The sequence below is a fragment of the Dermacentor silvarum genome, chromosome 2 (assembly GCF_013339745.2).
Source record: "Dermacentor silvarum isolate Dsil-2018 chromosome 2, BIME_Dsil_1.4, whole genome shotgun sequence".
Taxonomy (NCBI): Eukaryota; Metazoa; Arthropoda; class Arachnida; order Ixodida; family Ixodidae; genus Dermacentor; species Dermacentor silvarum.
The window spans coordinates 222038287-222050805 of NC_051155.1; the positions used below are offsets into that span (position 1 = coordinate 222038287).

The window sequence follows — 12519 nt, forward strand, 5'->3', positions numbered from 1 at the left end:
ACTTGCAGATAGATGCAGAAGAATATGGAGAAGCTCTGGATTTGGCTCGCACTTATGGATTGGACAGTGACCTCGTCTACCAGCGTCAGTGGCGCAAGTCGTCTGCATCTGTAGCAGCTATCCAGGATTACCTAGTATGTTTCTTTGAACATTATATTATTATCTATAGCCAAAAAGCAATACAATGAAAACTTGCAGAAAAAGTTTGCTTGAAAACAGTTTGAATTCCTCTGTTAGCTCTGCTGTTGCTCTATATTTTAACCAGTGCTGCTCTGTTCTGAACTGCTGCACAGCATAAACTTTCACTTGCTAGTGTAGTTAAGTAGTTCATCTTGTGGGAACTGCTCATCTGGGAACTATCCATCAGCAAGCAATCTCTTCTAGGAGAGTGTTAGCAACATCACAAGGAAGTAGAAGACCAGCGCAGGTGTGGCCTGAAACAGTTTGTTTATTACGAAGTGTCCCTGCATTGGTAATAAGCCTCAAAACATTGCCAAGGCAAAGTTTGCTCTGAAGACAAAGCGCAAAAGCACACTCTCCCCAATTAGGGGAAGCACCACTGCACCTCGGGACAAACAACGGCAGTCTTGTGTTCTTGTCGGATGAGCCTGCTTGGACATGTCCACTGATCAGCTAGTATGCCAAGTCATCCAGAGAAGTGGGCAAGCTGAGAGCCTGCAGGCATCTGCAAGACCTCTGCCTGGCATAGGTGCTCACCTTCCTGCATCTGGTGACATGTACCAGGAAGCAAGAAAGCAAGCCTGTGATGTGTGGTATTGTAGCAGTGTTCTATAGAAGACCAGCGACCTCATTGAAGAGGGGGGAGTAGTGTGGGAACTATTCCTCTGGGAACTCCCCATTAGTGAACTGCCTATCAGTGAATGTTCGCATCTATACTCTGGCTCAAAATCTACTTTCAGTGCAGCGAAAGCTATGAGGTGTACTAAGGCACCGACACGTGCTCCTCATGCACAGTTTAGTATGCAGAAGAATGTAGTTTCGTGCTTCGATATCGGTTATATTGCAGAAACATAGGTTTAGTAATGTCAAGCGCTACATGAATGTTTGTATAGTTTATGAAGTTCTATATAACTGTTTGCAGCATGTGCCTTTTCTCCAAAAAAGTGACAGTGACATAGTACCCTCCTTCACTGTAGTTTGTCATAAACCTTGCTGATTGCCTACCAAGTTTATAATGTAATATCTATGGTCACATTTTTGCGAATGAGCTGTGAAATCCTTCACAAAGAAGGGTTCAGTTAAATAATAACTTGGGATTAGCTTAGGAAACAAGTTAGTTCACGGACTTCATTTGCTGCAATGCGGAGTACTGGGTTGGCATTGCGCCGCGGTTTTCACGACGCTTTTGCTTTGGTGTCTATTGTCTAGAAAAACATTGGGTGTCGAACAGGCAGTACGGCACTAACATATTGTCGCGGTTCACTGAGAATGGGCGCTTTAATTGTAAGAGGTTGTCCTGTTGCACTCTCTCGGCACACCCGAGAATAGGGAACGCAGTCTTCTTCTATTGAGCCTGCACGCACTCTCAAGCAGATCGTCTTTGTTGTCACCATCGTGGCTCGATGCAGACAGGGCCATGGCATTGGCCTCCCACCAGAGCGAGCATCGTCCCGATGCACGGTGAATATTAGTCAGTGCACAAATGCAGGCTGTCCATGTCACTCGGAGAGATTAGGCTTCATACGCACCACACGGACAGTTTCAGGCGCATGCTGGTAGTGCTTCGAGCAAGACGGGTTGTCAGGAATGACTTCGTAGGTGATGTCGCTAAGGCAGCGCAGAACTTTATACAGTCTGAAGTACTGCCGTAGAAGTTTCTCCGAAAGGCCACGGCGTCTAATAGGTGTCAATATCCAAACTATGTCGCTAGGTCTTTAAACGACACGTCTGTGTTGGAGGTTATACTTATGGGCGTCATGGTCTTGCTAACTGGTTATTCGGACACACATGAGCTGTCTGGCTTCCTCGTCGCGCTCTGTAAAATCGGTGACATCAGCCTCTGTATCGCTACAATCATGGGGCAGCATTGCATAAAGCATTGTTATTAATTCTCGACCGTGGAGATGGCTGAACGGCATCATTCTTATAGTTTCCTGGCATGCCGTATTTATGCAAATGTGACATACGGCAGAATTTTCTCCCAGTTCTTGTGCTCCACGTTGGCGTGCATACAGAGCATGTGAGCAAGGGTGTTGTTGAGTCGTTCTGTAAGCCCATTCGTTTGATGATGGAATGCTGGTCTCCTCCTATGGGCTGTGCCATTGAGCATGAGCACACTTCTCAAAAGCTTCGCTGTGAAAGCAGTTCCTCTGTCTGTTATGACAACAACTGGAGCACCAAGTCTTAGGACGATGTTCTGAATAAAAAAATTGTGCCGCCTCAGCTGCCGTGCCACTCGGAAGTGCCTTGGTTTCCGTGGGCCTGGCAAGGTAGTCTGTCGTGACTATGACCCATTTATTTCCGCTGGCAAATGTCGGAAATGGGCCTAGAAGGTCCATTCCAATTAGGACAAATGGCAACTACGGCACTGCAACGGGGTGTAAGAGCCCAGCGGGTTTACTCTGGTGTTACTTTGCATCACTGACAGTCAAGAAAGTTCTGACGTAATGCTTCACCTCTCCTGCAAGCTTTGGCCAGTAGTATTTGTTTCTGATTTGTGCCAATGTCATTGTGTAGCTGAGGTGGCCTGAGGTGGCTTCGTCGTGGCACACCGGCAGGATTTCTTTGCGAAGAGTATTTGGGATGACTAACAGGTAGCTGTGCCCTGTCGAAGAATAGTTCTTTTTATAGAGAATGCCGTTGCGCAAGCAGAACGGTGATAGTCTCTTTAAAACACTTTCAGCACATTTGTAGGTCGTCCTTCCACAAAATCTATGAGTGAATGGGGCTCTTGATCCTCTTGTTGTGGACGAGAGATGGTGGAAGCATCAACATCTGCTTAACGACCTTCGTATTCATCATCATCTGCACCTAGTGATTCAATTGGTGATCTTGAGAGGTAGTCGGCATCTAAGTGCTGTTTTCCCGATTTATGGACCACTGTCATGTTTGTCCTGTCATACCCAACGTGCCAAACGTCCAGAGGTGTCTTTCATGTTTGTCAACCGACAAAACGAGTGATGGTCGCTCACTACTTGGAAGGAGCGGCCGTTTAAGTTCAGTCAAAACTTACTGACTGCCCATAGTACAGCCAGGCATTTCTTCTCTGTGGTGGAGTAGTTGGACTCCGCACGTGACAGGGTTCTGCTCGCGTAAGCAGTGACTCACTTGGAACTGTCTTGCCACTGAAAGAGCACAGAACCTAGGCCCACATTGCTGGCATCTGTGTGGATTGATGTAGGTGCATCCTCATCAAAGCGAGCGAGTACAGGCGCGGTTTGTAGGCGCTGCCATAACTTGTTGAATGCCGCTTTCTGCTCCTCTCCGCATATAAATGCACTGTCTTCTCTTATGTCGTCTGCTATATTCTGTCGTCTGCTGCACATTCGGACTTGTGTCATCTGAATCGAGCAGCAAGCAAATAGAAAATTCTATTGGTAGAAACAAAAAAAGAGATTTTTTTTTCTGCAACCATTAAAAGCCAATAAAACCAGACGCAAAAATGAAACTGCACAAAATGTTCAACAGACACACTCATCTTCCATGTTCAAGAATCTGCATGGAACTAACATGCTGTGAACTGCCAGCCTGCATTTCATGGTGTGTGCCTTTCAGATAAGCAGAGTCATGCCTACTGTCTTAATCTGTGGTTTCGTTGTTTATGCTGCGGGGGTGTGCGTTGCAAATGTACCTTGAATGCATTTGTTAAGACAAATGTTCCTTGTGGCATTCGGCGGGCCTAATGCTGCACTGTTTATCGTGCATGGTCGAACATGTACAGAGCGGTTCACTGCTTCAGCGTGGATCCACTCTGGGAGCGAACACAAAAGCTCTGCCTATGCCGATTCCCACAGTGCGTGGAATCTTAATCTCTTTTTATGCAAGAACATCAAATGGCCCATTGACCAAAAAAGCTGGCGTCTGTCACCTGTAGCAGCGAAAGGGGAGGTAAATTCCCATTGACTGCACCACCACATCGCGAGCGCGCCTCAACGGAGTTCCTATTGGCTGCGACGCCGTGTCGCGAGCGTGCCTCGACAAAGCAGAGCGGGCAAGAGGGAACACCTGCTGCTGCGTTATCGCGCCAGGTGCTGCGTGAGAGGAGAGAACATTGCCGTGACACGATGTCACCGTCACTCTCACTCTCAGACCCCTGTGTTATCCACACGTTCCTTGTCCGCGCAAGCTCTTGCCTACCTTCTAACTGCGCCTCGTTAAGGCTAAATCAAAACACGCCAAGCATCTCAACACACTCGCTCGTTCGTGAGGAGTTCATAACTTTAAGGACTGCTCAGCGGCATTCAATTGGACATTAATGCTTTCACATTCACAACTCATAAGAAGTGCTTAGGTGGCCTCGGCTGATTTTCATGAAAGCTCACTTGCCACCAGCATTATCAAGGTTGAAGCATCGGCGAACAACATTGCATATGCGTTAATTATTTGTGTATGTCCTTCGTGATAAACGGTGCTGTAGACAGTCAGGCACACCACTTGCTTGCTGTGTCATCAGCTTCTCATCACCTACATCATTCTCCTCAGAGAAAGCAGCACAGATGCGGAATAACGCGTCACGGACTGTCACAATCTGGACATTGGCTCCTCTGAGTGGCTCACACGCCCCTTAGCGTTCGCTGGGCTGCAAATTGATTTTGAGCCGGAGTATAAGAAAGTGGCAGCGACATCACAAGGAAAAAGAAGACTGTCGCAGTTGTGGCCCGAAACAGCTCGCCAGGATTCGGGCACACATGCACACCCACAAACTGCATTTAGTGTGCATGTAGTGTATGCTGTGCATGCAACTCATTGTATTATTTAATTGAATTAATGCAAAATTTGACAAGGAAATGGAAAGTGCAATAAGAGAGAGGTCCCATGGTACCAAGACCGTTATGTCTCATCTCGTTTTTGCAGTCTCTCTCTTGACCCAGTGCAGATTAGCAGGCCAGAGACACACTCTTGTAGTCAACCCTTCCTTTTTTACAACCATGAAAGTCTCTCTCTCTTTCTTAGACCAATGTCTATAGTTTCTCCACCTCTAATAAGCATTTAGGCATCACATTGTCATTGATGTGGTTTCATCCACATGCTTGGTTTTGTTTTGTTAGAGTGCTTTACTGTTGATTTGCGGCTCACTTATCCCTTTGCCTTCCGCGCTTACAGAGCAAGATCAATAAGTGCACCTGGGTGCTGCATGAGTGCTTGGAGAGGGTTCCAGAAAGTTTGGAGGCAGCTCGCCGGCTGCTGGAGTTTGGACTCCAGGGCACGGATGTGGAGGCCCTGGTCGCCTGTGGGCAGGGCACAGATGGTGGAAGGTATGCATTGGATCCACACTCTTGAAAGATACTCACTTCAGAAGTGGGCGTAATTGGGATAGTTGGTGTAGCATGGCTTCAAAGTGCAATACAACGCGGCAAGACCAAGACTGGCAAATTTGTCTTCTCAATGTCAGTCTTCACCTTGCCATGCTGTATCGCACTTTAAAACTTGCTTCAGTATCTGTAATCCCAAATGGGCTGTAAAAACTTTTTTTGTGTGTGTGTTAGTGTTGTAATTGTTGTCGCTGTTGATAATGCCAATGATAGACTTATTGTTTATGTTGTCATGATGTTTGTGCCGTTGTTGTGGTCGTCGTCGTAGATGACACTGACATCGTTGATGTTGCCATTATGTTGATGGTTATGCTATTGCTGAAGGTGATGATGATGATGATGACTTTCAATTCAATGTTTTTTTGTAGTTACAATCAAACCCACTTATAGCAATAGAAATAATTGCACAAATGCAGTTATATCAGTAGAGTTCGTTATATCTGCACTTACTGTAGTGCAACTCAAGTTCATACTCAAATCTAGTCCTTATGACTGTCTGATATATAATTATACACAGGATCATGAGCCGCTTCAACTGTGCTTCACCTGCAACCAAGTTTTCTGCAGTGCATGTCTTTCATAGAGCCCAAATTTCTGTACTGCAGTAGCCTAAACTGAAAGGGCTACTGGCACAAAACCGTGTGCCACTCTCTTTTTGCTTTATTAGGTTGCCAGGATAGCTCCCAGCTCTATGACGATGGTATGAGACCTGATTTCCTGAAATGTGCAACAAATCATGTATTATATCATCTTTTAATCAATGCATGCCAAATAGAGTGTTGCTTCAGGCTTCTTGGGCATGACTTCATCAATTGTCACAAAAATTGTGTAAGACATATAACCAGCAGAGGGTAAAACAAAGTGATAAAGCTAGGGAATTCACACTCAGGCGAGATGGGCTTGACTCATGCAGAGCAGCGGTAGTAGGATATCTCTAGGGGAAGCCTTCGTCCTGCAGTGAACCTGAACGAGCTAATCATGTTATCACATTAGCAGCAGTGATTTCTTTTCAAGACTTCTTTACTGTTTTTTCTTGTATTGCAGGTTCATACTAAGTGAGCCTCCTGTCTACAACAATGAATATGAGGACAAGGACCTTACCGAGCATCAGCTTTCAGAGAAGCTGAAAGTGGCCACGCAGGAGTGGAGGAAAGAGTGGCTCGCAAAGGTGGACTTTGACAAGTGAGTATCGCAATTTTCTTGTCCTTGTTCTCATGCTTAGCACTATAAATTTTATCAAGTAAATGAGCAGGCTTGCCATCAGTCTAAGCATATGGAATTTTTCGATGAAGAGGAGGCAATTTTTTTTCTAACTTTCATCCAGATACACCTTTTTATACAAGTGCTCACTGTGAGACAGCATTACTTCTATGACTGAGTAGTTGTCGGATTCTTTATTCATTGTACTACAATTGCCCATAGAGCATTGGTGTAGTGGGGTACATGACAGATGATATTGATGACAAGAAATCAGTCTATCGACAAGCAGCCAGGATGTGGCCTATCATTTGCACAGGAACTTTAATTTGCCACTGCACTCAAGCACAGTTGAACAATGACGCAGTGAATATATTTGCTGCAATCACAACCTTATGTCAACAGCTTTTCTTTCTTTTTTTTTTTTTTAGTGCAGGTAACTCTTTACATACGTAAGCTCCTGGCTAACAAAAATTCTGGTCTTTATACTTTAAACAGTGTGAAATGTTAGTGAAAATAAAGGAGTAGAAGACAGACAGAGTGCTGACTACCAAATGAATTTTATTAATGAAAACTAACACTTGTATTACATAACACTTTCACACATTAAATAATGGAGAATGAGCATGCATACAATGCAAGTACAAAAGTGTAATTTGCAATTATCTAGGAACAATATATTTTTTGTCTAGCAGGATGAGTGATGGGGCACTGTCACACCTATCACCAACTTTTTTGTTGAACTATGCCTCTGCATTGTCACGTTCTTGCTTAGTTATTGCCTTTCCATTGAGAACTTGGTCTTATCAAAAAAAACAAAAAAAAAACGCTTAACCTTACACTCGGCCGCGCAACACTTGAAACAGCGAAGCTGGGCGATTGTAGCCAAGCATTTTCCACAAGTGCGCGCGAACTTTTCGTCTTATTACTCATGATGATGATAATTTCTCTTCGCATGTCTCGGACTTACAGTCGTCACTGCACGTTGCATAGCACAGCTTGCAACACCGACACCACATTGCAATGTCAACAACGCGTTCCAGCAGACCCGCTCCATGAATGCGTCTCTCTCTCTCGCTCTCTCTCTCGCTGTCATAGCGCGCAAAACCTCTCCACCTCACAGAGCACGAGCATACAAACGCGCCAGCTGTGGACGACGCTCAAACGCAATCATATTATTACGATATCGGTTCGCAGAAATGCATGTTCTGCAAGCGTGGCTGTATAGCCTAGTGGTTACGACGCTCGCCTTGGGACCGGGGGTAGGCGGGTTCGCTTGAGTTTCTTGGTACGAACCACGAACCACAAATTACAGCTGGCTTAAACAGCTTCGCTGTTAAAAAGGTGTGCAAGCGCACTCATTATACAGTGGACTGCCAATTTCGGCTGTATCTATTTTTTTAAATGTTGTTTTGGCGTTTCCTGGCTCAGTCATTTGAACATTGTCTTGTGTGAAGCTATTATGGCTTAGCGGGATTCCATACACTGCTTCTGATATGCAGTTCGTGTATCTTTCTGCATGCTTTAGGGAACATGCCAGCTGTCTTTCATTATGCCTAAGATTGCACACGCTGGAGATGGAGAGCTTGCAAGGGGTAGGGGGCTTGCCAGTTAATGGAGTTCTTTTGCTCAGTGTACACTCGTGAGCAAAAGTAAACGGACTGCAGGCTCAATAAAGAAACTGAACTTATTTCTAATTCAGATGCACAAACTGATATTGATGAGGTCACTCTAAATGTTGCAATGCCGAGTTTGGTCGACAGTCCTCAATTACGCGTTACATTCATAGGTTGAGAAGAAAATCAAATTTATGATATTGTGGGATCCCTATTCCATACATTCTTGCTCAGGGGAGTGCGTAACCTGTCGTAACCCCCTCACCTTTGTGACCAAATGTTGTTTTTCTTCACCTGCAGTCTCTCTCTAGATCAGCGGTGGCTCTGTGAATGCCGCTTGAAACTTCTTGTGTACCTAGACAGGCTGGCCATGTATGAGGTATGTTCATTCAGTCATACATTAGCAGTGCATCAATGTGTACTATACTGTATACTATTGCCATAAATTCAAACATAACAAGTTAAAAGCAACTATCATGCATGCATTGTGGCGTGTTCATGTTTGCTTGCATTTGCAGTAGGGGCTTCATTCAAGCTTTAAAATGTGTATTTAGAACTACACAATGCTCATTAACTAGCTATGGAGTTATTGCAGATTGTGCTTCGAGGTAATTATGCGTGACAGTTGTTCTGATGAGTTCTTTCCTGTTTGCATTTCAATTTATGCAGATGGTGCCTTGTATGCTGAGAATATTTTTTCTCTCTCTCTCTCTATGTGATGGTTGTTGAACGTAAACAGTGAGAACAAACGAGCTGTGAACAGAGTGCTGATGGTCATGTGCTAGATGTCATAATGTGCATTGGCCCACATAAGTCTTTAAAACATGGAAACTGCAACAAAGTCCACTTGCAGATGGTGTACATGCTGCAATACGTAGGGCACATTGTGCAGTCTAGTGTGGGGATTATGTAGCAGACTGCTCAACTTGAGTCTGCACACTTAGATTCCTAAGCCTTTGAGCTTTTTCCGTTTCCCCATTCCAAAAACATTAATAAGCACATTTGTGCAATAGTCAGAGCAGAAACTGAAGCCATTGTTCAAGTTATTCAAAGTCAACTTCCCGTTGCCACTGGGCAAGAAAATCTTAGATCTGGTCATGTATTATGGCTGTTTGTGTCACCTTGTGTGTGGTGTGTGATTTCTGTCCCATTTTAAAGTTGTTGTGCACAAAACAGCGTGTTTATCCAGGACAAGGCTTACAGAATCATACGCAGCAAATAGCTGTTTCACTGCTCAATCCTGTACAAACATACCCAGTCACATACAGTTGTGTGGGGAGCCACAGGCACAATGCTCAAGCATGTTATACCATCAAACCACCATTATTGCCCTGTGTTCCTTTGTCAAAATTTATTTTTTCAAGGCCTATAAGTCAAATCATGAAAAATTTGCCGAAGAAATACACTGCCAGCATTGCACCTCTTTCCATTCTGTTCACTCCAGCACAGTGTTCTGGGCTGATGATAATGGTTGTTATAGTGTCCACGCACATGTTGAGAACTCGAAAACTGTAATGAACCCTTAAGAGCTATTTGCTGTAAGAAGTGTAACTTATACATTTCAGATCAACAATCAACTAGGAACAGCGAAAGGAAGCTATTACAGTGCAGCATATATAGACAGGGCAGCTGGGGGTTGTGGTCTTTTCTGCTTGCTCATGGCATATCACATCTCTCTTCTACAACAGATCCAGGAAGGGCTGGCTCTGTCTCCTGAAAAGTTCGATGCTGACTTCTTCGAGCGCTTTCGATGCCAGCCACCCCTCGAGGCTGCCCTCTCATTCGCACAAGAAGGGAATGCCACAGCGGTGTCAACTTTGTTCACCTATGCTGGCATGGCCACTCTGCCTCACTGGCTCACCGTCGTGAGCAACTTCCCAGAGACCCTGCCCCCGTCTCATTATTCCACCTGCCTGCCCAAGGCCAGGTGGAGTTGCTTGTCCAGCATTTACTCGTGTGAAGTCATCTATACTCGGTGACAACCTAAGACTTCAGTTCCAGCTCCGCCCGCAAAACCACCTCCATGCTCCAAAACATAGTTTCTGAAAGACGCCAGTATAGAAAGTTCACCTCTGAAATGAATAAGCATGATTGGCTGGAGCATCTTATAAAATCCTCTTTTAGTTGACCGAGCAATGTATTTGCCTCTGCATGCTTAGGTTGTCACTGACTTACAGTGTTCTTTCATTTTGACTTGCCATTGGCGTAAATGTAGTGGTGATTGTCTAGGGGCTGTACTGTATTTATTAATTTCTAAGCCTGACACTTTCTTCAAAATAAGCTGTGTGGAACTTGTAGGTCAGTTTGGTTCAAGAATAGAGCACAGCCATGGAATCGTGCATGAGGTCCGTTCAGTGCCTAGCGGAATGAGAGATTTCACTGTAACTAGTATTAGCCACTGCAGTAGCCTTAATAAGCCATAACATGCCATTTTTAACGACAGCATGAGCGCTTCCATGTGCTAAATACTCAATTTCTTTCCCTGGCAAAGAATATTGGAGGGAGAGAGGGGAAGAGCTACAAAGAATTAAGCAATGAAGACAAGGAAGATGAAGGGAAGAGTGATTTTCGTGTAGAAAGTAATCCTTAGTAGTTACAATAGTTAAATTAATGCTCATTTTGATGTGAAAGGTTCATGCTATTGCTGTTCTTCTTAGCCAGTTAAATACAGGAACACTTTTTCTTCTTCCATTTCTTCCATCCTTTTCTTCCATTCATTTTTTGGGCAACAGCATAGGTTTGAAGCTGGCTTAAATTTGAATTGAAACACTGTTCTTGATTGATAAGTTTCATGAGAACTTTCACTTCTGTGTGACGTGGACATTCATTTGGATGCCTCACTGGAGTGATGGACATCCTATCAAGGCAACTATAGAGCACAAAAAATAACATTTATTGCACATGTGCTGTTTCTTTCATCCCATTCACTTCCACTGGCAGCCACTTAATGCACACTGAAAGTGTAATACAGTCGAACCTTGATAAGTCGATCCCAGATGTATCAAACTCAAAGGGTATTGCAAAATATTTCAGTTTATCGATAATTCAAAATATAAAATATGCCTATCTGAAGTTTATGGGAAAGCTCCACCCATCTCAGACAGTTTCCTGAAGTTGTGAAAAGTGGGAATTTATTGATTTGTTTTTACAAAGCCATGTCGAACACACAAAAGTTTGCTAATATACTATCGCAACGCTAATCCTAAATGACCACGGTGTGCCTTGCATGCGTCGAAGTGCTTGTTGTTCGTTTTTATTCACGATAAGGTATAAATTGACACAGTGCAGAAGCAAACCAGCCTGTATGGATATGTGCCATGCCACCATCTGCGCATTTGTACTTTGTACTAGTACTATGAACTGTGTGTGAACATGCCCGGCCGCCTATTAAATGTCTGATTGTCGTATGTCGTCAAAAAATCAACCCTGTAGATGCTGTAAGACTCGAAAGTAGCTTTCAACTTGCAGAACATCCAAGTTCATTCCAACTCTCGTGTAACCCCGTGAGCAAAAATTGAACGCGTTAATTAAGCACGAACTGTAGTCCAGCGAATTACACAGCAATGAGTTCTCTGCGCCGCTGTTGCAATGGTGTTTTCACGAAGTGCAGATGTGGCATACAATAGTTTTGCTAAATCCAATCTCTAATGTGAAAATCCGTCCAAAGGGGGGTTTGTTTTGGCCACTCATGAAGCCCTAAAGATTCCATTCGTGGAAATCCCTGGTGTACAACAATGCGAACCCGGCAGCGCAGATATCTCCAGTTCGACATCCCATACCCGTAGCCACTCAGTGAAAAGGCCAAGTGTCATCCATGCTATTGTGGAACATGCATCTGACCGGGAGGCCTTTTGCATTCTTGAATTGAAATGGCAATTTGCTCTTACCAGTAACGAACGAACGCAGTTTGCACAAGCCGTCCACAAATGCAGCGAACAAAACTGAGACACCCACCCTGGTCATTTTGCTCTGTGGCATGTACTGCCATTCAGATCTGCCAGAACAGTGCTGTTTCGAATTCGTTAACATTAAATATTTCTGACTGTGTGAGAGAGGATTGCATCCTCATTAGGAGAAGCGCATTGACGGGGTCACTGCACAGAGTTCAATATATCAAATGTGCTGGTGAACACACGTAGTACAGTGCTATAGGTATACTTTTACATGGGATTTCCAAGGAGATGTTATAACTGTTTGATGTAGACAATAATTCC

The 12519-nt window shown here is 44.2% G+C and overlaps 1 protein-coding gene across 2 annotated transcripts in view; it reads left to right on the forward strand.

Annotated features, from left to right (window-relative positions):
• Positions 1-12519, forward strand: part of LOC119442702 (NBAS subunit of NRZ tethering complex-like) — a 91189-nt gene that overhangs the window by 23054 nt on the left and 55616 nt on the right. For both annotated transcript variants that reach the window (XM_037707669.2, XM_049662325.1), the window contains exons 16-20: positions 9-134; positions 5284-5435; positions 6537-6674; positions 8606-8684; positions 9994-10232. In XM_037707669.2, coding sequence (XP_037563597.2) covers positions 9-134; positions 5284-5435; positions 6537-6674; positions 8606-8684; positions 9994-10232 — 734 coding nt within the window. The remainder of the gene's footprint in view (positions 1-8; positions 135-5283; positions 5436-6536; positions 6675-8605; positions 8685-9993; positions 10233-12519) is intronic.